Source organism: Gadus macrocephalus, chromosome 1 (assembly GCF_031168955.1).
Source record: "Gadus macrocephalus chromosome 1, ASM3116895v1".
Lineage (NCBI taxonomy): Eukaryota > Metazoa > Chordata > Actinopteri > Gadiformes > Gadidae > Gadus > Gadus macrocephalus.
Genome location: NC_082382.1, coordinates 8,137,188 through 8,162,706, shown reverse-complemented (window position 1 = coordinate 8,162,706; position 25,519 = coordinate 8,137,188). Strand labels below are relative to the sequence as shown.

Genomic DNA, 25,519 nt, shown 5'->3' with positions numbered 1-25,519 from the left:
GCCACAACCTCCAATTAGCCTTCGCGGTTCTCCCCTTTGTGGTTCCTTCAAGTTGGCACGTAGAATAGTCGTGATAAAATTAGGAGCCCACAATGTTTCATTTCCAGTGTCACGCCAACTTATAGGTAACGTGTGGCTCAGCCCGAGTCACTTTACGGCCAGCCCGGCAGAGACGAGCGACGGCCAACACACAGGGGCCTGTTGCGCAGTTCAATGGCTTCACTCATTGCACAACCATGACTCGGCCAATGGGGCTGTTAGGGTGGCTGTGTTTGTTGTTCAGGCAGATTAAGAGGCAACGTATAAGCACAAGCACATCCAATGTGTTTACAGGCCGACGCACAACATGTACAGGGGGCACATTGGTGAGCTAACGGGAAGCTAAAGTTAAACCCCTCTGGCCTTGGGGCGAAGCCTCAGGAATGAGAGGGAGAGCCTCACTCCCCTTCAGCTGAACCTCTCGTCCCGGGGAATGGACTCTGTGGATGTCTGAGTCCAATCATCTGCTGGACTCTATCCATTTTATAGATCAACCTTTATCGTCCCTTCGGCTCAACCTGTAAACCTGAGTCCGACCAGCTGCTAAAACGTTTACCATGGCCCCCGTTTGCTGGTCTTTACTCACTGAATAGGGTCCTTCAACATTTCCGTCTCATGAATTCCTTGTTTTTATTTATGGAATGTTGTTTAATATTGCAAGGGGACATATGGCTCTTAATTTCAATCTGGCATTATTCATATGAAGATATTCCATATCCTTGTATTATATCCATAATAGGAAACCAACCTCGGTAACCCTTCCCATTGTGGGTGTGTTTTATGAAAGACAACACTCACCGATGTTTGCCTCGTCTTTACACATTCACCCGTCTAACTTCCTCAGCGTGACACAGTGTGACACAGGTTACAGGACCACAATGATACACCACCCCCGGCCTCACGCACTCTCTTGTGATTTCAGTCACATCTCGGCCCCCTTGCGGTGCACTCCCCCCCCCCCCTCCCCCCAAACACCTCTCTGCCTGCCAAACACAGAGAGGGGCGAGTCACCCAGGACAAGAGGGGCCTTGGTCCCTGCAGAGAATTACAATGAGACTGCCAGCACTGTCCTTTCCAGCACATTACCGCACTCCAGTACAGTAATAAGAACCGGATCCCGTCCCATTGGGGCTACATTAACCGCGTTCCCAACCATAACCCCATTATCTCAATACACATCATTGGCGAGAAGCCTATTGCGTGCATTTACATTTGAACTCCTTTACATTTGAGTTCGGCCGTTTTTACCGCGTTGAACGGCAGATGACGCCACTCCTGGACACAAATTCGACTTTGATGACATTTGGGCGACACTGACTGGTGTGTTACTGTGGGCCCAGCGTGCTGACGCTGGCTGGGAGGTGTCCTGCCCGTTCGCTGTTCTGTGGCTGCTCCATTAGTGGTACACCTCGACAATCCACCACGGGGTATTGGCCAGAGCCGCCACTAATGCCAAGCAAGGCATTCTCTCGCGGTTTAGACAGTGATTGAGGGTCGTGTTATGTCTGCTCTGCTCAACATAAAAGCCCCTCTGTGGTAAAAGTACAAAAAGAAGAAGAAAAATGTACTCGATAATCCAAAGCAGGCTTTAGACGGAGAGATTCAACAGTGATCCGAAACTCTGAAAGCACAACTATATCTATGTATGTAGTATAACTATATATTGTTATTATATATTTAGTATATATGGTCGGAAACGTTTACCATTTTTTTTTTTAATAGTTTTTCTAGAATTCTCCCTGTGGTTCCAGAGTGCATGTTGACCCGTGCGTGTTCCTCAGCCCCACTAGGATCTGCCTTCCTTGGCTCAGATTTGGTCAATTCTATGTTGTGAACGGATCAGACAGGCTGCTTACGGGTTTTTATTATTTCAAGTTTTGCAGGACACGCATTTATGGCAACTCCACTTTAACAGACACAGGGTACGCTTCTCAAGATGCCTCAGCATGGCATCTGGGAGTCGAAAGCCCTTCAAGCGTGAGTTGCTCTCGTTGCTGACATCAGCATCATCCTTATCATTATTCATTTTTTCCCCCCCCCTTCCCCTCAGCTCCCAAGACCTGCAGCCCTAAACAGTTTGTCTGCAAGGACCAGGTCACCTGCATCTCCAAGGGCTGGCGCTGTGATGGGGAGAAGGACTGTCCAGATGGATCGGATGAATCCCCAGACATCTGTAAGTACGCCTGGAGACAAAGCGAGCTGCCGCGACCTTTACGCCCTCGGGCCCCTTGGGTCTTTGAACACTTTCTTGCTGAGTGTGTTCTACTAAGGGTATGGATTTTGCTGTTCTTGGCTTACCTCTCTCACCTTGAGATTGTCAGGACTTTTCCTTCGATTTATTGTTTGGGTTTAAGACATTGTAAACATCAAGCCCCTCATTTTTGTTGAACTTAAACTATAGTATGCAGTATACATTATGGTATATGGTGCAAGTTGATCATTGGCATCCTTTCCTAACAGTTAGGGTAGTTTAGGTCAAACGACGTGGTGGGTTTATGAGCCCTCTACGTCTGAAGGACCAGGAGCTGCAGGACTGGCCCCCGGCTTCCTGGCTGAATTCCAGCTCATTAGGCACTGGCAGCCATGTTTGGTCTGCGTGGCTTGGGGGGGGCTGGTGTTGGTGATGGGCATGTGATCTCCAGTCCCAGCTGCTCACATCTGCTCTCCTCCTCTACATGTGCCACACCTCGCAAGTGTCACGTCGCACACATTCATTCCCAATCGTCTGGAACCCAAATCTGAATGCAAAACACTTGTCATCAAGGCTTTTATTTTGTAATTGTAAACTGTGGCTGAGAGCAGCCTTATTAGCACGATGTGTGATAGTCTGTGTGGGAAATAGCTGAGGGGGAAACAGATTTATTGCGTTGCTATGTTGTTGAAAGGACATTAAGCAACACTCCGGTGTGAAATGCAGAACATTCATTTTGGTTGCAGTCCTGATTGTTGGCTTCGTCTGCTGAATTGTAATAATAATCCAATCTGATTGGCTGCAAAGATATGTTGAAATTGAATTTGGGTTCAACTGAAAATGTTTCTCATATCAGTACAGATTTTGTTTATTTTACTTTGATGCCATTCAACATGTTAGTTATAGGGCACTTAAAGTTATGTTTCTGAAGGAAGTTTTGCTTTATTTTTTGCATACATGTGCTCTTAATGTGAACCTGATAATCTATCAAGTACACTGCAGCTGTTACATTTATTTTTTCTACAAATATATATTGCCCAAGCGCAGTATATCGGGTTTCAGCAGATCATCAAGATGTGCTTTGCTCGATTACCCAATTCCTATTAGCCTTTTGCTGGCGCTCTTCCTATATAGAATACGAGTCACTTATGATTCATATCTGTTATTGGAGTCCAAAATTCACTTTTCACGCATGATCTGTTTCCACAAGTAGCGAATGGCTATACATACTGTACTTGGTATGGTATTATGAACTATATCAATAAAGTTTGGTATACCAGGGAAAAGTAAGATACTTTGCATTGAAGGTAACCTAGAAAAGACAGAGTGCAGAACACTGTATTGTTCAGAAATAAATGGTCTATCGTAAGCATTTACGTGAGTCCGAAATATTGAGGAACATTACAAGATTATGATGTTTGGTTGGTTTGTTAAAGATGGGCAATGCACATGGCGGTTGCCTTCTGGATGTCTTGGATATGAATAAATGAATGTGAGCCTGATTAAGATTTGTAAGAAATACTTAAAAGGTCTCTTTCAGACAAGATGTGGGAGTAATTTGAGGTCTGTAGAGTGGATTTATCTGTTGGAGGCCCGAACAACAACATTTGAACATTTCCCAGAAAGAAAGAAATCTTTCTGCAGATAAAGTAGACTTCATCTTTATTCTGTGGTTGTTACCCAGTGTCCCGCACAGTTTATCCATCATCTGAGTGGTCAGGAATTCAGGGAGGCAGCTGTCAAGGGAGAGGACTTGGGCCTGCTGAGATGGGAGGGAATTGGCATGCCGGAATAAAAAACAACATAACAAAAATGATGCTGAGGATTGAGCAATGCATGCTGTGTCTCTCCTGTTTCTCCATACAAAGGGCTGAGAACGATCAGAATCACTGGATTGGTTATTTTCTTGAAAATGGGACATCAGAGAAACGTAGACATAGTCATTTCAATGGTGCATTTCTTCTTTCCTCTGGGGATATTTTATTATTAGAGTGCTACTCTATCATAGCATGATAGTTGCAATATAAACATGGAGGTATGAAAATCAAGATAATCGATTTAGAATGAATATCACAGATCTTGTTAACTGGGCATGGTAAACTAGTATGGATAATCAATACTCAATTAAAGTATGCAGATGAGCTCTAAAGATCAATGAAGACATTTCTAATAATGCCATTGATTGTCTTATTGAATTGGGAACTGTTTATCCAGGCTGCCTGTGACTAGCTTCACACTGACTGTGGTTTTGCTTAGACTTTCGCTTAAATAGGTTTTTATGGTGATAGAAATCTGTGTGGCGTCTACCAAAAATGTATACTCAAACTAGCTGGTAGGTGTCTGGAGTGTGCTTAGCCATATTTCGTAGAGCTAATATGGTTTATCTGGTTCTTCCATCCCCTTCCGTCTTCCTGTTGACTGATAAAGACATGATGGGTTGGGATTTTTTTTGAATCCATTCTTATAACGAACATCTCTAGAGCATCTGTAGTTTCTTGTGTTAGGATTGGAAAAAGCAGAGCTTCAAAGATGAGCCGTTAAATGACTGGCAATTAACCATTGTTGGTTTGACTGGAGGCAGAGATTCATTTCAGGTGAATGTCACCTTTTGGGTTTACAATGGTCATAAATTTGCCTGCTGGCATACACATGGGTTTGCTGAACGTGTTTGGTTTCGTCTGAGTCTTTGATCCAAACCTTTGCGCCGATGCAGGAAAGAAGGCATACAATTCAGTGTCATAGCGTCTAGAGGCCTAATTGCACTGTCATTCCCCTCAAACCTTTAATTTAGACTGTAATTATGTTTAGGAGCTAAAGACATGCTTCTGTCAGAGTGCTTAGGCTGCAACATGGAGTCGCATCAACTTTTAACACACTTTGTTTAACACAGTGACTGCCAATGCCAGAGGACATTGCTGCATGAAATCATCCTCTCTGCCTTGTAACACAAGCTGCAAATGAAGCCCTTAGCGTAGCCTAGGAGCTGTCCTTCATGAAGGCCTTAGCGTAGCCTAGCAACTGTCCTTTATGAAGGCCTTAGCGTAGCCTAGGAACTGTTCTTCATGAGGACATTAGGGTAGCGTAGGAACTGTTCTTCATAAGGACCTTAGCGTAGCGTAGGAACTCTTCTTCATGAAGACCTTCTTGGAGTCACAGCCAGAAGTTTAGGGGAGGTGCATGCATCTGAGGGATGTTTTCGTTCAGATGGGATCTACGTGACCAGTCGAGCTTAAGGGAGGTAGGGGTCCTGGCATGAGGCCAGCTCCTTAAACAGCCCTGCCCCTCTACCGCCTGCGTTGATCTCTTTCCCAGAGCCCCGGTGTGCTCAGATCGACATCAGTAGGGGGTCTGAAGAGGTCTCTGTGAGCAGGTGTGACCCGGCCAGCTCTGCCTCTGCTCCTGAAGGCAGGCTACTGTCACACGTGAGAGATCAGAAAGACTGTGCATCAGGGAGGATTGCGGTCCCGTGACGGTCGATTGCGCTGTTGCACCGCCCTTTTTAAGGCGCGTCTGCCAGTCGTGCTCCACTCCATTTTTTTTGTCACTTGGCGTACGTGCGGACAGACGGACACACCGGAAAAGCAATAGATATCCAAAGAAGAATGGAGTTTGTTGAGACATATCCGATCTGACACTATACATGGTCCCATGAACACGGCTGATTTGCAATGTTTTCCTCCCCCATTTATCTCTTCTCTTTTTCTAAATTTGCACCGTTTTTGTGTGTATTTTTTAACCGTGTGGTTGATTGGCGTCTACGTCTATGCACAAAATAAAACATTATTTTGGAATGTACTTGCTTTTGTTATCTTCAATTTAATTGTAGTAGGCAGACTACAAAAACGTTGTCTAAGCACAGGTGGTATGTGTCAGGTGATCATAATCATGGCTATAGAAACTATAACTACTGGCCCACAAGCTATTGGAGGAGAATGCACCTACTGCCCTGTCTCAGATCCAAAACTATATATGCTTGCAGCCTGACATGGTGTCTGGCTGGCATCAGACACTGGGCTGTGCCTTTACTCTGCATGCCTTTTGATTGTTTAGAGATGCGTCATTTCACCTCAAAATATAAACACAGGCACGCGCCTGTGTTTCTACGCACGCATACTCCCTTATCTCTGCTTCTAATTATTTCAGGGCTTTATTATGCCCCCACCTTTCTGCATATTCCTAACTCCCCTGTATGTAAGAGTGGCTGGGTTTGTTTCTTGCCATAGGTTTACCATGCAAATGTCCATGGGAGGATTTTCAAACAGGGGGAGGCGTAATGCATCAGATTGATGCAAATCTGCTCCTTTTGTATTCACACCCCATGCTAATGTTCCTTCAGCAGAAGAAAATGACCCCATTACTTTAAGCAATTAACACTTGAAAATGCCTGGTCATGATCTCGTTCTCGAGTTCTCTGCAAGCCCTGTTTGGTTTTCATTTGGTTAAACTGGTTTATCCTCATTAATAAAGTGTAATGAAAAACGAATTATGCAGAATGCTTGTGACGCAACCGGTCACAAGAGAAGTTCATGGTAGTAGGTAGCGCAAGTGATCTAGAGTTGCTGTTCTATTGCATCACATCCCAAGCCTGTGTCTTGCTTAACCACAAACATAGTCTATTACGGGGGTCAGGGGGGACTGGGCAAGCCAGAGCAAGACCTCTGAAGGCCTCCGGTGGTTGGGGTACTTGGCCAGCAAGAGCAAGGCATCTGACGGCCTTTTGGGGGGGGGGGGGGGGGGGGGGGTTTGGGGTTGCGTGCTCGTGTCCTTGCAGCTGGGAGGGGCTTTTCTATCCACCTCCAGCTGGTGGTCCAGCCCAGCCCTTTGACTGGCCCTGCAGACTGTCCTTGCCAGACCGAGGGAAGAGCCGGACTGTGGAGTTGGGGGAGTTGCAGCAGGGAGATATGGCCTGGGAAAGAAGGGATGATCCCGGAGAGGGGGGGCTCTGTGCCAGAGAAAAAAAATCAGATTAGTACTAGTCTGTGGCTCAAGAGAGCGAAATGGAAATGTCCAGTAAAAAGGATGATCCTTCCTTGGGGAAACGTCTGCCTTTACAGTCTGCAGGATCTTTCATGATGGAAGCCAGTGGGCAGAAGTCACAGGAGGCAGGGGCTCAAGGTGAGGGCGCAGGTTAGGGTTGGTGATGCTCCTCCTCCTCCTCCTCCTCCTCCTCCTCCTCCTCCTCCTCCTCCTCCTCCTCCTCCTCCTCCTCCTCCTCCTCCTCCTCCTCAGCCTCCCCCACCTCCCCCTCTGCTCCCTGCATTTTGGTGCCTTTGTCTCCACGAAGCCGGCAGAGAAGATAATGTATTCCTTCTTTTTTCTGCCCTTCTCAGATCTCAGTCTTCCTCGTGTGCACCGTCTTTGCTGCCAAATGGTTGTCTTGTCACTTTTTATTTTAACCCTTTCTGGAGTTTATACCTGGTGGTGACTTTTAGCCATCCAGTACACATTGAAATGAGACAAAACAAAGACTGGAGATGTGTTAATTTACAAATGCGCACGCACGCACGCACCACTGGTTATATATGATTGGTGCACTGTTGTGTAACCTGTGTATTGGTATGCTGCAGATCTCTGTCCCCCTACTGGCTCCCCTGTAGCCCGGCGTCTCAGTGAGGTCATTATGGGCTGTAAACCACGGTCGGCCTGTGTGCTAATGGGGGCTAGCAGAGGCTACATCCCGCCACGTCTATGTGCTCTCTACACTGCCTGGATCCCCCCCGTAACCCCCAAGGCCTGTCTTGGTGGACCGCCCCATGCCTGGTCAGCCCTCGCAGGGTGGAAGAGTTTATTAAAGCTGACGGTTATCTGCAGGGGAGTCATGGGCGTCCGTGGAACCCCCCAAGGAGGGGAAATAACTGCTTTTATGCCCGGGACAAAAGATTGACAGGGGGTCCAAATTTAAGGTCATTACATAAGCAACAGGACTGTGGGGGGAGGGGGGGGGGTTGTTGCGGAGGTTGAGGTGACGGAGGCACACAGCAGGACGGGAGGCGGTGGGTTTCAACGTCACTCTGACTATGAAAGCACCGGAGTGTCTCCTGAAGGGAGTCCCGGGGCCTCACGGGAGGTGGCACTTCCACGTGGAAGGTACATTGGTGCCCGAGGGATATGTAAAAATGTGTCCTTTCGCAAATGTCATCTTTCACTCCCAGATAGGGCATTATGAAGGGTTTCTGCAGGGCTGAACAAAGTCCCTGACTGCATGTTGTCGTCTTTCTAGTGGGATTGTTTTTGCTGGCAGTATGGTTAGAGATGGAGAATATGACTAATGTAAGTGTATCACACTTCCAGTAATACGCGGTGGGAGTGTTCTCCCCACCATTACTGTTTTATCATTGGATGATCGCTCACTTGCGATGTGTCATTTATCATCTCTCTCTATCTTTTTGTAGGAGGAAAATATCAGGATAATAGGCTAACGTCCTTTTATGGTGTCTTATGGTATTTTATGGCCATAAAAGTAAAAAAAAAAAATTGGTTTGCAGCGAGGTTGGGCTTTGAACCTGAATTTGTTGTTTGCTCAAGTGTTGGGGGAGGGGGTGGGGGGTGGATGCTTTCCTGTGCTCTGTCTTCGTTGGGCTCTGTCTGGAGATAATCTCATGGCACTGGTGGAGGAGGAAGGAAACGGCTGCTGCAACTATGAAGTGGGTTATTAACATGAACTGCCAACAACTTCCTGAACTGGAGAAGGGCAGCCACCAGGCCAGTGACTGCCCTGGTGGTTGCATTTATTTTTTATTTTTAGGGTTAATCATTGCATTTTGGGGATACAATTAGATGAGGGTAACATGCCTGTATGTAAGAAATATCCCTTATTATTCTCACACTGTTCATTTCTGCAAAAACTATTTCGGTGTCTTTCAAAAACGATCTAATTTGTATCATGTCGCTTTAAGCCTCTTCCCAAGTAGCCCAGTCTGCTGTGATTGGTCGAACGCTTTGCACGCGTGTCTACAAATCCCCCCCCCCCCCCCCCCCCCCCCCCCCCCCCCCCCTGAGAAGTGGTAAACATTGCGGCTTCTGCACTTCAGCACCGCCCACTGAACAGTCTGACTGTTACGGAAGTAAAATTTTAGCAAAAACAAGCCTTTTTACTCAATTATTGAGGGGCGTTCTAGGTGGGTGAGAATACTCCCCCTTGCTCGGACTTAGATTTTTCTAGCTAAGCCGACTTAAAACCAGTATACGTACATCATTGAACAGTCTAAAGCAAAGGGAAAAGTCGAAAAAGCATGATATCACCCCTTTTTAATACCCTGTTGTTCTTTAATCGGTTTAATTCAGCAGCTCTCTATTCTGCCGTTGCCGCGGTATGACCGTTGGACGACTCCCACCAGTCGTTGCTCCATTACTCACCGTTGTTACCTTTCTGAAGACCTGCTGCAGGGGAGCGCTGCCCATCAAGCCTCCTCTACTCCTCGTCTCCTATTGTACCTCGCTCTCTGTCTATACTCTGTTTTCCGTCTTTTGTCTTTTTCCCAAATATTTGTGCCGTGCCGGGCCTCGGTGGCGGTGTACGAGGCACGTTCATTTGCTGCGTCCCGTGACGGGTTTAGCTTCACAACGCTCGAGTTCACACTCTGCAGCCAAGCGGAGGATACGCTTTATTCCTTGTTTTGAAATCCCCATGTTGGCGTTGTTCATCACGAGAGGAAGGCCTACAGGAGATAACTGACTGCTCTGGTGTTTCTCCAGCATCACGGATGTATTCACGTTACAATGCCTCCCATATGTTTACATTCCTGATGGGATGTATTTTAATTGACGTCATGTCATATTAACAATGCAATTTATACTTTTAAGATCTCGCGATGCGATTCAAATGGTATTGTGGCGAGCAGCGCGGGAAGGACGAGACGGGAGCCCAGGTTAAGCGGTCACGCAACTCTCGCGCCCCGTACACCGCACGACGACGAGAGTTGCCTTTCTTTTAACAATGACACACAACACACGGGGCACAGCACACCCAACCAACGTCCGTGCAATTCTCGGTATCGGTTGCCGGCAACACTACACACAACAAGTAAACGCTCCACAACACACAACTACACCCTACCGACCACACACCCCACACCCGTTAACCCAAACACAAAAAGACAATAAAACCCCTTTTTCCCCAAGTCGCCACAGTATTTTATGTATTTCAGTAGAGATTTAGAAGATCAAATACAGATCGCAATGCATTTAGGTCATAGTATAGGAGATTCTCATGTTGGATTTCACATAATTTCACTTCACCGACTCGCAGATCTACCCTCGGACTATGAAGGTTACATAAACTGCTCCATTCAGTGTGTGTGAGTCACTACAGGTGTGAAGGCTTACTTTCCACACACTTCCCTATAGAATCCTAACCAATAGTCTTCCAACTTTATACCTGCACCCAGATCGGCCAACATTGCTACCTGTTCCATAGGTTCACCTGGAGAGACCCTCTCTCGCTCCCTCCCTCACTCATGTTTTTCTGTGTGTTTGCTGTATTATCTCACGGACCTAGCATCGTGCCATATGCAAAATGCAGTCCAGGACTTCTCATAGTCCGGAACTGGACCCAATCTGGGCCCAGCCCATACCTTGTCTTACTTTTCTAGTTTGCAAGACATTCTCTATTGATCAATAAATTCTTTGTGGCATTGAAAATACACCTTAGTTTGGGATCAATCACAGTGATCCTGTCCCCAGACGCATACGGTTTTAGTGTTTCTTATTTCCCGCTCATTATTATCGTTTTCCGGGCGGTATTAACTGCTGAAAATAGTGTTTGTCTTGTTGCTGCTGAGTTCAGGCATTAACGTCACATCATAGTATCTTGACTGTCTTGAAGTTGGTTGCATTTTGCTTAAAAGTTGTAAGAGTGGATTTTAAGGTTATGTTTTCTTTTGCCAATTGTTCAACACCTCTGGTTTTAAAAACAATCTGAACCTTTTGAGGAATAAACCCTGCTTGATGCATAACATGCATTTCAAGATCCTATTTACAGGGTGCATGCCTGTTTACGTTTTGAGTTCTGAGCAAATCCCTCAGTCTGTCCTCTAGACGGTAGACTGCATATCTTTGTCCCTGAACCAGACCAAGACAAGTGAGGAACCGTTGCGTCTTTATCGAGCATCTGGCGGCTACAGATCCGTTATCAGCGGAGTCTGGGATGTGGCATGGTGGACTAGATAGGACAGAGAGAATGCCTCTCTGACAGTCTCCCCCTGTCTCGGAGACGGATGGGATTCAGCCAGAGGGAAGGTATGGGAAGGTCAAGGTCTGTGGTTAAATAAAAAATCATCATGACATTACTTTATTTTATCCTCATCACTGTACCCTTTCCAGTTTTCCTGGAGATGATACAATGAGAATTGAAAGTGTGAAGCAGTTATCATTTTAGACAAAGTTGATTCATAACTCAATTGACCATTGAGTCATGGAGCTGACTCAGGGTTTGGCCTCTGGCTCCAGGATGCTAGGAGGCTGCTCGCTGGACTACCCTGCAGCCAAGTAACTGATGCTTTTTGTGGAGTTGTTTGTTTCCAGGTCCCGCTTTACATGCTTTATGAATCCACTGGCTTAACCGTACCTTTGGCCCTGTTTCAGGTACGCACCACAGGATGAACCAGTGTCCTGTGAACGAGCATGGCTGCCTGGACCCAGACGTGTGCATCCATCTGAGCAAAATGTGTGATGGGGTCCCTGACTGTTCCGAAGGCTGGGACGAAGGGCCTCACTGCAGAGGTAACGCACTCCTTCACAACCAGACACAATTACATGTAAAGAGTTTGGGGAGGGGCCTCACTGTAGAGGTCATTTTAATGTCGATTTTAAATGCTCTTACACACTTGATTATATTGTTATTTTTTTCCGGTCACCAATTTATGCATTGCACGGCCTTACTTTGCTTGCAATACAATCTAAAGTTGTGATGTTTGTTTTCGAGCTGGTTTGCTAAAGAGGCCAATGTAGATAACAATAAACAACGACTAGCCAATGACATGACACAATCACAAAGACGCTATAAGTGCAACGAGACAGGAAATGACGTCACAAGTGCAACTCGGAAGGCTGGTGTGTGAGGCATCTGGAACGCACCATAACACACTCCTCTACACCGACACATGTGCATGTAAAGGGTTTGGGGGAGGGGCCTCACTGTAACAAACTCCTTTGCACCCAAACACATGCACTTGTGTTTTGTTAAGAGGTTTTTATACGCAATGCATTCACAATGACAAAAAATTTTTTGAGTTCTGGGGTCAGTCGGATGATCAATCTTTTAATATCTGTTTCTTGCACCACCACAAATTATTATCTACACAAAACCAACCCCAATGCCAGAGCATGGTTATGTGTCGCCATTATGTTTGCCCGCATTATAAACCTTTGTCTTGCTTTTTGTGTGGGAAGTGTCATTAATTTTTATCAATAAGCCCTGGCTTCAAGGCCTGTTCCCTCAGTCCTTATGGAAGGAAGAGCAGATTGGCTTGGATGCCAGCAGAGAAGAATCCCGTCAAACCGTCCTGTATTAATTGCAGGCCTGCAGACGCTGCACGTGGGGACCCTAGAGTCTGTCTTTGTTGGAGCAGACAAAGGGCTGCATTTGCCGAGCGTTTCTGCCGTCCCTTGCTCAGATAGCAGTCTATGTTCGTCCTGTTGGGAGAACTGCCCTGAAATGTACCAGGTTGTTCCTGCTGTCTTGCTGTCTCAGAGAATAAATATTTATTTAGGTTTTAACAACAGTGAAATCAGCGTAGCTGAATTTGGAATATTGCATCAGGTTGACAAATATTTGAGTGAACCCTCTGCTGCCATGAAACAAAGTCCGGTAACAGTTATGGGTCTCCTCCCAGTGTTCAAACAGCTCATCTGCTCAAGAATATTGCAGCTGTTCAGTAATCTGTTATCAATGCAGAGGGAATCATTGTCAACATGCAGAGAGTTAGTCTACTTTCACGTTTGGTCTGTTGAATTGTGTGAGAACATTTCACACACGCGCACGCACACAAGCGGAACATGCATATTCTGAAGTACACAGCTGTACCAACCAAAACAAATATTTATTCATGCACACACAGATTACATTCCTACATATGTCTTCATGTTCAAAACACAAGCATGTATGCATTCTCACTAATGCACACCAAGACTTGCCTATTCTGGAACCAGACACTAGCATAAAGTCAAATAAATGGTGTTTCCGGGAACATCTTCAACCCATGTTTGGCGGCCACCCCCTGGTCTTTGACAAGCATCCCAGTGTTTGCTGCTATAAACTGCAGGGTTGCGCAAGGGTGCATGGCTACTGACATCTGAAAGCCCTCTCTGTCATTTGGTGTGTCCAGGTAATTCCACAGAGGTTGTTGACAGGTGTGCGTGTGTGCGCATTTGCATGCGTGCGTGTGTGCGCGCGCTTGGCCGGGAACCGGAGCTGTGAGATATTGGGAGGATCTGTTCAGTCACAGTCCTTTTTTTCAGTAGGTAGCCGGCAGTTTTTTTTTATTCATGGGTAGGTAGCGGGTGTTTACGTGGTTAGCTGGGCAATGCCCATCAGCCCACACAGAGCAAATCATTCTGAATGTGCTACCTGATCCCAGATAACATGCTAGGTCTGGGGAGCAGACCTGAGCCAACATGTCTTTAGGAAGTCTGAAGCCAGACCCCGTATCAGAGACGGTTCAGCTCCAGCGGGTCTGCCGCTCCACGTTTTCTTCAGTTTGGCTTGATATCGAATTACTGCGATGTTTTCGCCCAAATAGAGCATCTCTCCATTTCAAACCACTAGACTGGCCCCCATATTTCTACCCTTGGCCGGCTGATTAGCTCCAGACGTTGGGAGGTTAATGATGAAGATGATGTTGAAAAGTTATCTGCGGCGGGGATGCAGGCTTATGAGATACGTTATCTTAGTAGTTGTGTTGAGAGGCGCTGACTGAGACCCCTCCTCCTGCTGCTGCAGCAGCCATCACTTCACCAACTTCTCAGAGTGCGCCTTTGGCTGGCTCAGCGTTGGTCTCGCCTGCCCCCTTTCCCAGCGCGTGTCCGAGGTCAACCCAAAGTCATCCTCCGTGGCCGCGCCGTAGCCGACCACAGGCTCTGGGGGTTTTCGTTGACCGCTGCGGCTGCAGTTGCTCTCACCTGACTCAGTGCTGCTGACGGAGCAGGCCGTCTGGGGCGGCACCAGGGCTGGGAGGCTCCACTCTGTTGGTCCGGCGGACAGAGTTCAGTGGCTTGATTAGTGATTACCATCACAAAATCCATCTGCAGCCTTTCAGACCTCAACCCCCTGCCGGCGGCCTCTACAGTGGTGGTGCAGTACAGAACAGGAGACGGAGGTTTAAGGGTGACACCACACAGGACGAACTGATGTCATCTTGGTAATGAGACGGCCATTGTAATTGCTGTGCCATCCCACGCAATGTGTGTTGACCCCCAGGATTCAGCCTGAATAGCACTGTACTGTAACGGCATGGGGACAGTGGTTGATCATAGTTGTATGCATACTGAAGTGTTGTCACTACAGGGGGACAGGTCTTCATAGTAATATGTTCAATGGTGTATGTGTAGTGTTGTTATCTGCTGCATGGGAAAGGTTGCATTCTGGTCATTGCCTTTATGCTGATTGGTGGGCAGGAATGGGGGCATGGTTGCTGTACTTATATATTCTCTTGCCCCCCTCCTCCCCACGCCACACAGAAGGCCCTGGTTGATGTATTGTGGTCTACTAGCTCTCCCTCGATGTACGAGGAGGTGTGGAAAAGGCAGTTTGATCTCCATTCTGCAGTGGCTCCTTAACTAAATGGGATTTGATACTCTTAAGGTGTGACTAATTATTATTTTTTTAATTATTTTGCAATACCTATTGTATTGTATAGAAAGGATCAGTGATGTTCCAGCCCTGATTTTGTGTATTTTAGTTTACTTTTTAAACTGATTTGGCGTGTGTGTGTGTGTGTGTGTGTGTGTGTGTGTGTGTGTGTGTGTGTGTGTGTGTGTGTGTGTGTGTGTGTGTGTGTGTGTGTGTGTGTGTGTGTGTGTGTGTGTGTGTGTGTGTGTGTGTGTGTGTTTTAATTATTTGGGTGGCTGGGGGAGCATGCTGCCCTTGTTTGGGATCAGTTTAGGCCAACTCTGATGTTCTCTCATTATACAGACTTCAGCCCTTCTTCTGTTTACTTATGATAACTCTGGCCCCTTTTTTCCCTGGGAACGCCCCCATTCAGAGAACAGTCTGCAAACACTCTCTCTGTCTTCTGCTCAGCCTCACTTTCCCAAAGCACACAAACATGTTGTGATAAACAAACTGGTATCTATCTACCCTATTTACCGGAAAATGACCACAAAAAAAAATGGTGCATCAAATAACTCTACGAATTTCCAATCCATTTATAGACCTTAGATTAGAGGGATGAATGCCATCCGATGCATCAAACAAACTATCTTTGTCAGTGTCTGGCAACCATGATAGGATCTCTTATGAGGTGCATGGATTTGATCTAGGACAGGTTGTGGAGGAGACCTCGTAAAGCTCTGGCATGCTGTTGTCAACCTCAGGTAGACGTGTGCAGACATGCCCTCCGCCAACGGCGTGACTGCCGGCCTAGGAGGAATGTCGCAGCCAGCGACACGCACACCGCGGATTAATCTGTCCTGCGTATGCCCATTAGGGATTCAAATTCTGCTGCATCTACTGCTGTCTCGAGTGCTACCGGGATTTTTTTTTTTTGTGATTGTTCAATGGGCGTTGTTTGTTTTGTCTGGGCCATGAATCATTGGGTGATGATTGTGGGGAAATGATAGTTCCCATCTTTTCCGCTCCTTCTTCTCCCCTATTAATTTGATCCCGCCTCTTAAAGCCTTCAATATCTAACCAGCAGATGTGTGCTTGACTGCCCTATCGGCTCTCAGGGCACCGTTACGTCCTCAGCCCTGTGTGTGTGTGTGTGTGTGTGTGTGTGTGTGTGTGTGTGTGTGTGTGTGTGTGTGTGTGTGTGTGTGTGTGTGTGTGTGTGTGTGTGTGTGTGTGTGTGTGTGTGTGTGTGTGTGTGTGTGTGTGTGTGTGTGTGTGTGGGTTGGTTGGTTGGTTGGTTGGTTGGTTGGTTGGTTGGTTGGTTCCTGGACGCAACGGGATCAATGGCTTTTAGCATGCTTGTTCCGCAGAGCCACAGTGTGATCTATTTGCTTTGTTCATTAACGTCCGAAACACTGCTGTTGTTGTGCACCCAGGCCTGTCCCACACCACCTCCCCACCCCCCAAAGCATGGCCAGCACCGCCACCAGACACTTCCTCTACTCTCCCAGCTCTGTGTTCCTTCTTGTTTTTCCCATTCGTTCCTTCTCCTTGAGCTCATGGCCGCATCTTTTAAACTTTTAGTTAACTTTTATTTTGCTTCTTTCTTTAAACTATCAATGTAATCTGTGCTGAATGGTTTACAGAAAAAATAGAAGTGACCAAAAATGACTGACAATATTTTGTTGCATTTTGGAAACGGTTTGAGTCTGAGGTTAAGCGAGGAATTAATAGTGTGTGTGTGTGTGTGTGTGTGTGTGTGTGTGTGTGTGTGTGTGTGTGTGTGTGTGTGTGTGTGTGTGTGTGTGTGTGTGTGTGTGTGTGTGTGTGTGTGTGTGTGTGTGTGTGTGGGGCGCTTATTGAATAGATTCGATATGGGCCACAGTGTTTGCCCGGAGCCCTTCCTCTCTGTGGGGCAACAACAAAAGGGCCATTGTGGCCCAGAGTGCCACAGTCTTTCTATAATGTTGGCCCTTTACGTCCCCTTACCTCCCTGCTCTCCGGCCTACAGCGTGGACAGCACCCAGAGCATCAGTAGTAATGCGGTATTGGTGTGAGCTTGAAGTACCCTCATATTCTACCTAGCAGAACCTCCGTAGGGAGCAGGCACAGGGCTTGGCCAGCCACCTAAAGCTGCCTTGTTTCGTCAGAGAGATATTGTGCCTAAGAAAATGAATATGCACGAGTGGATGAAGCTTTCGATAGATACTGTATTTAATCAGTGGCCAAATCCAGTGTTGATTTGAAAGGTTAACAGACCTTGTGATAAGGTGACATGCTTGTGGGGTCAGGCTGCTCCAGTTTGTGTTGGCTGATAATAGCCAATTACACGCTGACAGATGCCTCTGGCGACATGATTGGACAAAACAAATATGAAGCAAGATGACATGAAACTCTGCTTTCACCCAGATACCAGCTCTACTCAGAAGAACACCAGAAGGAAATGAACAAAGAACTCGATTCGTTTTTCGTTGAAGGTTTTCCATTTTAACATGGACTCAGACATCATACTCTGTGAGAGGCTTAATATAGTTTCAGAACTATATGCATATAGTATGCATAAAAAATGCATTTAATACCAATAATTGGTATCAAACACTATCTGAGGCATTGATAATTACAGCTCTGTATTTTTCTGAATAACTTTTTCTGTAGTATCTTAGTATCTTAAAATTTGACATGTCAGGCCACAATCTTTCATTGAATCTTTCATCACTTCCGGTTGGTTTCATGGTAGCATTATATACATCCAAGTCATAATGGAAATGGCTGGTTAATTATACATAGCCATCTTAAAATGGTTGTCCCTAGGCATGTTGGGCTGTACACTGTAGTGCAAAGAGAATAAGTCAAACTATAAAAACTGTGTGTGTGTGTGTGTGTGGCCGCCTGGAACAGAATTCATACTTGGTCTTACACACACTATTATAATCTTACATATATACACACCAGTATACTCATACACACACACTATTATACTCCTTTTACATGTATGTATGAGAGATTATAGTAGTGTATGTGAGAGAGCATAGTTGTGTATGTGAAAGAATATAGTAGTGTGTGTGAGAGAGAATAGTAGTGGGTGTGAGAGAGTTTGACTGAAACGGAAGTGAGTTGATTCCTCAGTTCCTGGCCAGAGACCGGCCATGGTTGAGAATGAATTGGCGGTCACAAGAGGAAGCCTCTCTCAAACTCAGACAACAACACCAACAAGCGACCAAATATTTTTTTGGTGCGAACGCATTACAGTATAGCTGACATCTATACTCTCTCACATACACTACTATACTATCTCACATACACTACTATACTCTCTCACATACACAACTATACTCTCTCACACACACTACTATACTCGCACATACACTACTATACTCTTTCACATACACTACTATAAACTCTCGTACATACATGTAAAAGGAGTATAAGGGTGCACTCACACTAGGCCATCTGGCCGTGGCCATTTTCCCACCTAATCATGCTCAAATCTGCCAGTTTGAGTGTGGCCAGTCTGGCCAGGCCAGGCCAACTTGGCCACTTGGGAGAGGTGTGCTGCTACGGTACGGGTCGCCACGTCACAGATGCTAATGAGCCGACATGCGGACACGCACGGCTACGCAACCTGAGCTGGATGACGTATAGTCCATACGACGACCATGGACATAATAAAGGCGACGAGCCTTCTTTCCCATTAAACAGTAAACATGGCGTCAAGCGATGTTTACGCTTGTTTGCGTACTCGAAAAAACCAGCAGTGAGAGTGGGCTCTATCTGAGAACGGCTCCAAATAAGCTACAGACTCAGCCAAGTGCAAACTGTGTTCTCTGTGTTGTTTTCCATTGTTGTTAAAACTCAGACTGGCGGCAGACTTTATTATGGTCCATGCAGCGGACGCTTGGTGATGACGTGTTACGACGTGATGACGTATGTACAAGAGCCTACCGTGGCCAGGCCACAGTTGCGACGGCCAACGGCCACGGCCAGATGGCCTAGTGTGAGTGCAGGCCAGAGAACAAAGGGGCCAGTTGAGCACGGTTAGGTGTGAAAACGGCAAACGGCCACGGCCAGATAGCCTAGTGTGAGTGCACCCTCAGAGTGTGTGTGTGTATGAGTATACTGGGGTATATGCAAGATTATAATAATGTATGTAAGACCAAGTATGAATTCTGTCCCAGGCGGCCCCTCATATGTGTGTGTGTGTGTTGCATTATATAATCTTGTCCATGTTTATTCAGTTATTCATTATTATTATGAATTCCCGAGGTATGTTATGCTTTTAAGCAACAACAGATGCAAGCTTGTTAAAATGGGATTAAAAATAGCTAACCAAGTTACTAAATAACGAGTTGCAGTCCAATTTTGGGCAAATACTAATAACTAGCGACATATTTAATAAGCAGATGGTGCCACCTGAGGAATGTTTGTGTTAATCTTTTATCCCCTGCCAAAAGGCTGGGTCCTTAAGATGGTGTGTTTGTGCGTTGTACTACTCTCTACATTTCTGCGTTTCTGAGTCTCCTGTGAAACTTATGTCTCCTCTGTGCACAAATACACAGGTATTAACAATGCACGCGCAAAAGTACCCTTGTAGACATGTGATTTGTTTTGGCTGTGTGAAGACAGAGATTCGGATTAGGACGCGTGGCAGGAGTTGTACTACAGGCCCTGGGATTTGGCACAACTTTCCCGGCCATTTCATATAGCTTTCATTGACTTTTACAAATGAAAACCAAGCATTGGATGCTAAAGGAGCTACTTTTGTGTTTGAGTTGCTTGCATAGGATGTTTGTAACTTATCTTTTCCTTTTTCCCTCTTTCCATTTAGAAAAAGCACCGGGATGCCACTTTGAAGGGTGCCAGTTCAACTGCTCGGTGACACATGAGGGCCCCAAGTGCTACTGTAACCCCGGCTACGAGGTTGGCCCCGACGGAAAGATCTGTAAAGGTTAGACACCCAAGGAGACTGCCCGCCAACTCTGCTGTGCTAACGCCGAACTGCATCCACAATGTCCTGAGGGCTAGCTAGGCTACGCTAACACCGAGCAAATTAACACTTTGAATGAACAAATATGAAGCAAATTAAAATGAAGCTCTCTGTTTACCCAGATACAAGCTCGTCTGCCATCAGATTTGATATATTTGTGAGAGATTTTGTTTGTGGTTAATGCAAGTGCTTCTCAGAAGAACACTTGAAGGAAATTAACAAAGAACTCTCTATGCGGTTTTCGTTCAAGGTTTTCCATTTTAACATAGACTCAGACTGCCTACCCTGTGAGAGGCCTAATATAGTTTCAGAACTATATGCATATAGTATGCATAAAATCTGCATTTAATTCCAATAATTTTGATCAAACGCTACCTGAAGCAGTGGTAATTACAGCCATGTATCATAACAGAAACAATGTTACAGTTTCCCCTCTGATTTACGAAGGGCTTCGTGGATATGTTTTATGTGACCACACACACCCCAGTGTGTGTGTGTGTGTGTGTTAATTGGCAATCCCGTCTCTGTCAGACTTCAACGAGTGCATGGTGTACGGAGCCTGCAGCCAGACATGCACCAACACCGAGGGCTCCTACCTCTGCAGCTGTGTGGAGGGCTACCTGCTGCAGCCCGACAACCGGTCCTGCAAGGCCAAGAACGGTAAGAGGAGACCCGGGAGACTGCAGCCTCTCGTTTACTTTGATCATTTAGCTGACGACTGTATCCAAAGTGAGTGTTGATGCAGGACGTGTCATAAGGAGCGGGTAGGAGTTGGGTATCTCGCTCGGCCTCAGGGATGTATACAGGTGGATGGCAGGTTTGAATCCAGAGCCTTTTGGGCCGGGACACCAAACTGTCTTGCTCACATATTTTGTGGTTTGTGCTGAAGTGGGGGCTGGACAGTCCCTTGCTGAAAGGCACTCACTAGGTTCAACCCCAAATGCCTTTGTAATAAATTACTGTTTAAAGGTCCCATGTTATGCTACTTTATGGATGCTTTTAGGTGTTAGTCGGCCCCTAATAGACGTTAGGGGCCGTATTTGAAGACGTTCAGGAAATTCAGCCTTGATGCAGAATTACAGCCACTACGAGCCAGTCCCACAATGAGCTTTCCACAAACGTGCTGTTTTTTAGAGGCGGGGGCAAGGTGGAGGCCGGGGGTGTGGCCCTGAGCTGCTTGCTACACAACTAAGTACTATAACTTAGTACGACATACAATAAGTGTGTACATTTAGTGCCAGGACCTACAATTTTTTTATTTCCAGTCAACAATCCCAGGCGTGTCTCTGCACGCTCATTGTTTTTAACCCCATCTGTGTCTCCATCCGTTCTTCCATCGCTCTCATCATCCCCGCTGCTTCCGATCCAGTACCGGTGGATCGATTGCCGATGCTGCTAATCGCCAACCTCCATGACATCCGCTGCACCTCGCTGAGCGGCTCCACCTCGCGCCTGCCCTCCATCACCACCAAGCAGACCATGGCCATGGACTTTGTGTACGCCCTGGAGATGGTCTGCTGGATCGACGTGGGCGACACGGCCGCCACCACGCAGCTCAAGTGTGCCAACATCCCCGACCTCAAGGTCCTGGGCGACGTCCGCACCATCAACATCTCCCTGAGCCTGCACCGTGAGTAGTCCCTGTTTACATGTGCGCGGATGGGGTTACATTCACTGGTTCGCTGGTAACCAGAAGGTTGCTAGTTCGATCCCCGGCTCCTCCTAGCTAGAGTGTCGCGTGTGTCCCTGAGCAAGACACCTCACCCTGACTGCTCACCGACGAGCTGGCTGTCACCCTGCAGGGTTGACTCCGCCATCGGTGTGGGAACCTGTGCATGAATGGGTGAATGATAGGCAATATTGTAAAGCGCTTTGAGCGGCCACTGGTTAGGAAAGCGCAGTATAAATGCATGTAATTTTACCATTTAGTCGCTCACGTTGATTGTTTACTCGGTTGTGGGATTTGAATCTATACAAAAGACCTAGCCTATTCCATGGACGAATGGCACCCTCAGAAACCAACTTTGATGTCGCGAGGGCAAGTGAGGTGAGACTGCAACACCTTCCGACCTGTTCTGTGCCAGGAACCGGCTCGCACAGGCATGAGGAGCGGCATGTGGAAGGGTGACCCTGATGTCATCCTGCAAAGGGTTCTGCTTAAATGAACACGAGGACCTGTCATAATACCCAATCTCTGGCAGTGATATGATCCATACGCGGCTGCCAGCTACATCTGGGCCAGAAGATTACACCGCCTCCATGACGGGCAAACAGTAGCCACAGTGCAGCTTGATTTACCGAAGGCGGGTCACGGCACATGCACAGAAATGCATTCTCTACCTAAGGCAGTTGGGATGAATATCCGTGCTCTACCCAATGAATGAATAATGAATTCAAAGTGCAAAACGTGCACGTTCAACCTTTACTTGGTTTCCCTGTGTTACACAAGGTCAATATTGTGTTAAAGGATTTTCACAATGTGTGCGTGCGTGTTTGTGTGTGTATGTGTTTGTTTTCCGCCGTTTGCCAATTTGCATCCTGCTGATAAATGATGAAGGGTGAAATGTCTGCTTGTGGAGCTAATGGATAGCCGCAGGCATTGCAGTAACTGAGAGACACTCATCACTTGGAAAACAAACACACACACAAGCATACACAGGATTTATCACTGTCTCCATCTGGGTCATGGGTTGTAGTGGCCCCCAGGAAGACCGAGTTTTTGCTCATCCTAAAAGAAGGGACACCAATGCAGACAAAGCACAAAGGTGTCTGCCAGTCGGTTGGTGTGTGTCAGTATCTTGTGTGTGTGTGTGTGTGTGTGTGTGTGTGTGTGTGTGTGTGTGTGTGTGTGTGTGTGTGTGTGTGTGTGTGTGTGTGTGTGTGTGTGTGTGTGTGTGTGTGTGTGTGTGTGTGTGTGTGTGTGTGTGCGCGCACATTTGTTCCCTTGAGAATCGGCCCCGGGCGTGAAACGGTGAGGGAGGCTGGGTGTGGAGGCTTGGTGTGGAGGCTCTGAGGCAGGACAAGGCGAAAATAATACACCATTGTCTTTGGAATGGCTCACCACCACCACTTGCAAGTGAAGATGTCACCGCTGCAGTTTTAGGATCGCACCCTGCATCCGACAGGTCTTCTTAGGGGAGCGTTAGGGCCCCTAAGAAGAACTGTATCACCCCTCCATACTGTATCACCCATCATTACTGAAGCGTTGTATCACCCCCCCACACTGAAGCGTGTGACCATCTCCTTCCCCATGCACCGCTACTCCCTGCCTCCACACTATCAGGGTCTGGTCCGCAGGCTCCGTTTAGCGTGGAGCAGTCAGCCTCTCACTGACCTCTGACCTGACCGCTGCAGTATAGGGAGTGGACCGACTCTAGGCTCAAGGGGGGCGTGGGTGTGTGTGTGTGTGTGTGTGTGTGTGTGTGTGTGTGTGTGTGTGTGTGTGTGTGTGTGTGTGTGTGTGTGTGTGTGTGTGTGTGTGTGTGTGTGTGTGTGTGTGTGTGTGTGTGTGTGTGTGTTCCCTTGAGAATCGGCCCCGGGCGTGAAACGGTGAGGGAGGCTGGGTGTGGAGGCTTGGTGTGGAGGCTCTGAGGCAGGACAAGGCGAAAATAATACACCATTGTCTTTGGAATGGCTCACCACCACCACTTGCAAGTGAAGATGTCACCGCTGCAGTTTTAGGATCGCACCCTGCATCCGACAGGTCTTCTTAGGGGAGCGTTAGGGCCCCTAAGAAGAACTGTATCACCCCTCCATACTGTATCACCCATCATTACTGAAGCGTTGTATCACCCCCCCACACTGAAGCGTGTGACCATCTCCTTCCCCATGCACCGCTACTCCCTGCCTCCACACTATCAGGGTCTGGTCCGCAGGCTCCGTTTAGCGTGGAGCAGTCAGCCTCTCACTGACCTCTGACCTGACCGCTGCAGTATAGGGAGTGGACCGACTCTAGGCTCAAGGGGGGCGTGTGCGTGTGTGTGTGTGTGTGTGTGTGTGTGTGTGTGTGTGTGTGTGTGTGTGTGTGTGTGTGTGTGTGTGTGTGTGTGTGTGTGTGTGTGTGTGTGTGTGTGTGTGTGTGTGTGTGTGTGTGTGTGTGTGTGTGTGCATGCGTTTGTGCTTCCAGTGGTATTTACATTCTTCAACTGGGTTATGTCAGCAGGAACAGATGCGTGCAGTCCCTGCACTTCAACACACTCCTAAAGGAAGCCAAAACACGGTGACCTCCCCCATCGACAGTGTTTCATAAAGCAATCTAGTGTATCCCTCTGTGTGGCTGATAACAGAAGGGACAAGAAATAGCCTACCAGAAGTAGTTGGCTTGACGCCAAAGTTCTGTCGGCCATCTCTCCGTAGGGGACGCCTCTGTGCTCTTTCACAATATAAGTAGTCTCCAAATATGCTCCTGGTTCGATTCCTTGCAATAAGTCTCGCAAAAGTGTATGTATGTGGGGGGGTGTGTGTGTCAGGTTCAGGGTTAAGGTATATTTATGGGTTCTGAGCACCAGAGCAGACCAGTGTTCCAGATGTGATTCACACGTGTGTGTGAGGATGAAAGGCCTGAAGAACCTCCAGTGCTCCTCACCGTCTGACCACCGAAACAAGCCCACATGTTCTCCAACCTGTTCTCCTTCCTGTTCTCCTTCCTGTTCTCCTACCTGTTCTCCTACCTGTTCTCCTACCTGTTCTCCTACCTGTTCTCCTACCTGTTCTCCTACCTGTTCTCCTACCTGTTCTCCTACCTGTTCTCCTACCTGTTCTCCTACCTGTTCTCCTTCCTGTTCTCCTACCTGTTCTCCTACCTGTTCTCCTACCTGTTCTCCTTCCTGTTCTCCTACCTGTTCTCCTACCTGTTCTCCTTCCTGTTCTCCTACCTGTTCTCCTACCTGTTCTCCTTCCTGTTCTCCTTCCTGTTCTCCTTCCTGTTCTCCTTCCTGTTCTCCTACCTGTTCTCCTACCTGTTCTCCTTCCTGTTCTCCTTCCTGTTCTCCTACCTGTTCTCCTACCTGTTCTCCTACCTGTTCTCCGACCTGTTCTCCTTCCTGTTCTCCTACCTGTTCTCCTACCTGTTCTCCTACCTGTTCTCCTTCCTGTTCTCCTTCCTGTTCTCCTTCCTGTTCTCCTACCTGTTCTCCTTCCTGTTCTCCTACCTGTTCTCCTACCTGTTCTCCTTCCTGTTCTCCTTCCTGTTCTCCTTCCTGTTCTCCTTCCTGTTCTCCTTCCTGTTCTCCTTCCTGTTCGCCTACCTGTTCTCCTACCTGTTCTCCTTCCTGTTCTCCTACCTGTTCTCCTTCCTGTTCTCCTACCTGTTCTCCTACCTGTTCTCCTTCCTGTTCTCCTTCCTGTTCTCCGACCTGTTCTCCTTCCTGTTCTCCGACCTGTTCTCCTTCCTGTTCTCCTTCCTGTTCTCTTTCCTGTTCGCCTACCTGTTCTCCTACCTGTTCTCCTACCTGTTCTCCTTCCTGTTCTCCTACCTGTTCTCCTTCCTGTTCTCCTACCTGTTCTCCTTCCTGTTTATGGTTAGGGGGTCGTAGGGTTG

At 47.2% G+C, this 25,519-nt stretch overlaps 1 protein-coding gene across 2 annotated transcripts in view; it reads left to right on the top strand.

Annotated features, from left to right (window-relative positions):
- lrp1ab (low density lipoprotein receptor-related protein 1Ab) overlaps positions 1–25,519 on the top strand; it is a 93,474-nt gene that overhangs the window by 6,458 nt on the left and 61,497 nt on the right. For both annotated transcript variants that reach the window (XM_060064717.1, XM_060064708.1), the window contains exons 2-6: positions 2,090–2,212; positions 11,813–11,950; positions 19,822–19,941; positions 20,512–20,640; positions 21,350–21,610. In XM_060064717.1, the coding sequence (XP_059920700.1) occupies positions 2,090–2,212; positions 11,813–11,950; positions 19,822–19,941; positions 20,512–20,640; positions 21,350–21,610 (771 nt within the window). The remainder of the gene's footprint in view (positions 1–2,089; positions 2,213–11,812; positions 11,951–19,821; positions 19,942–20,511; positions 20,641–21,349; positions 21,611–25,519) is intronic.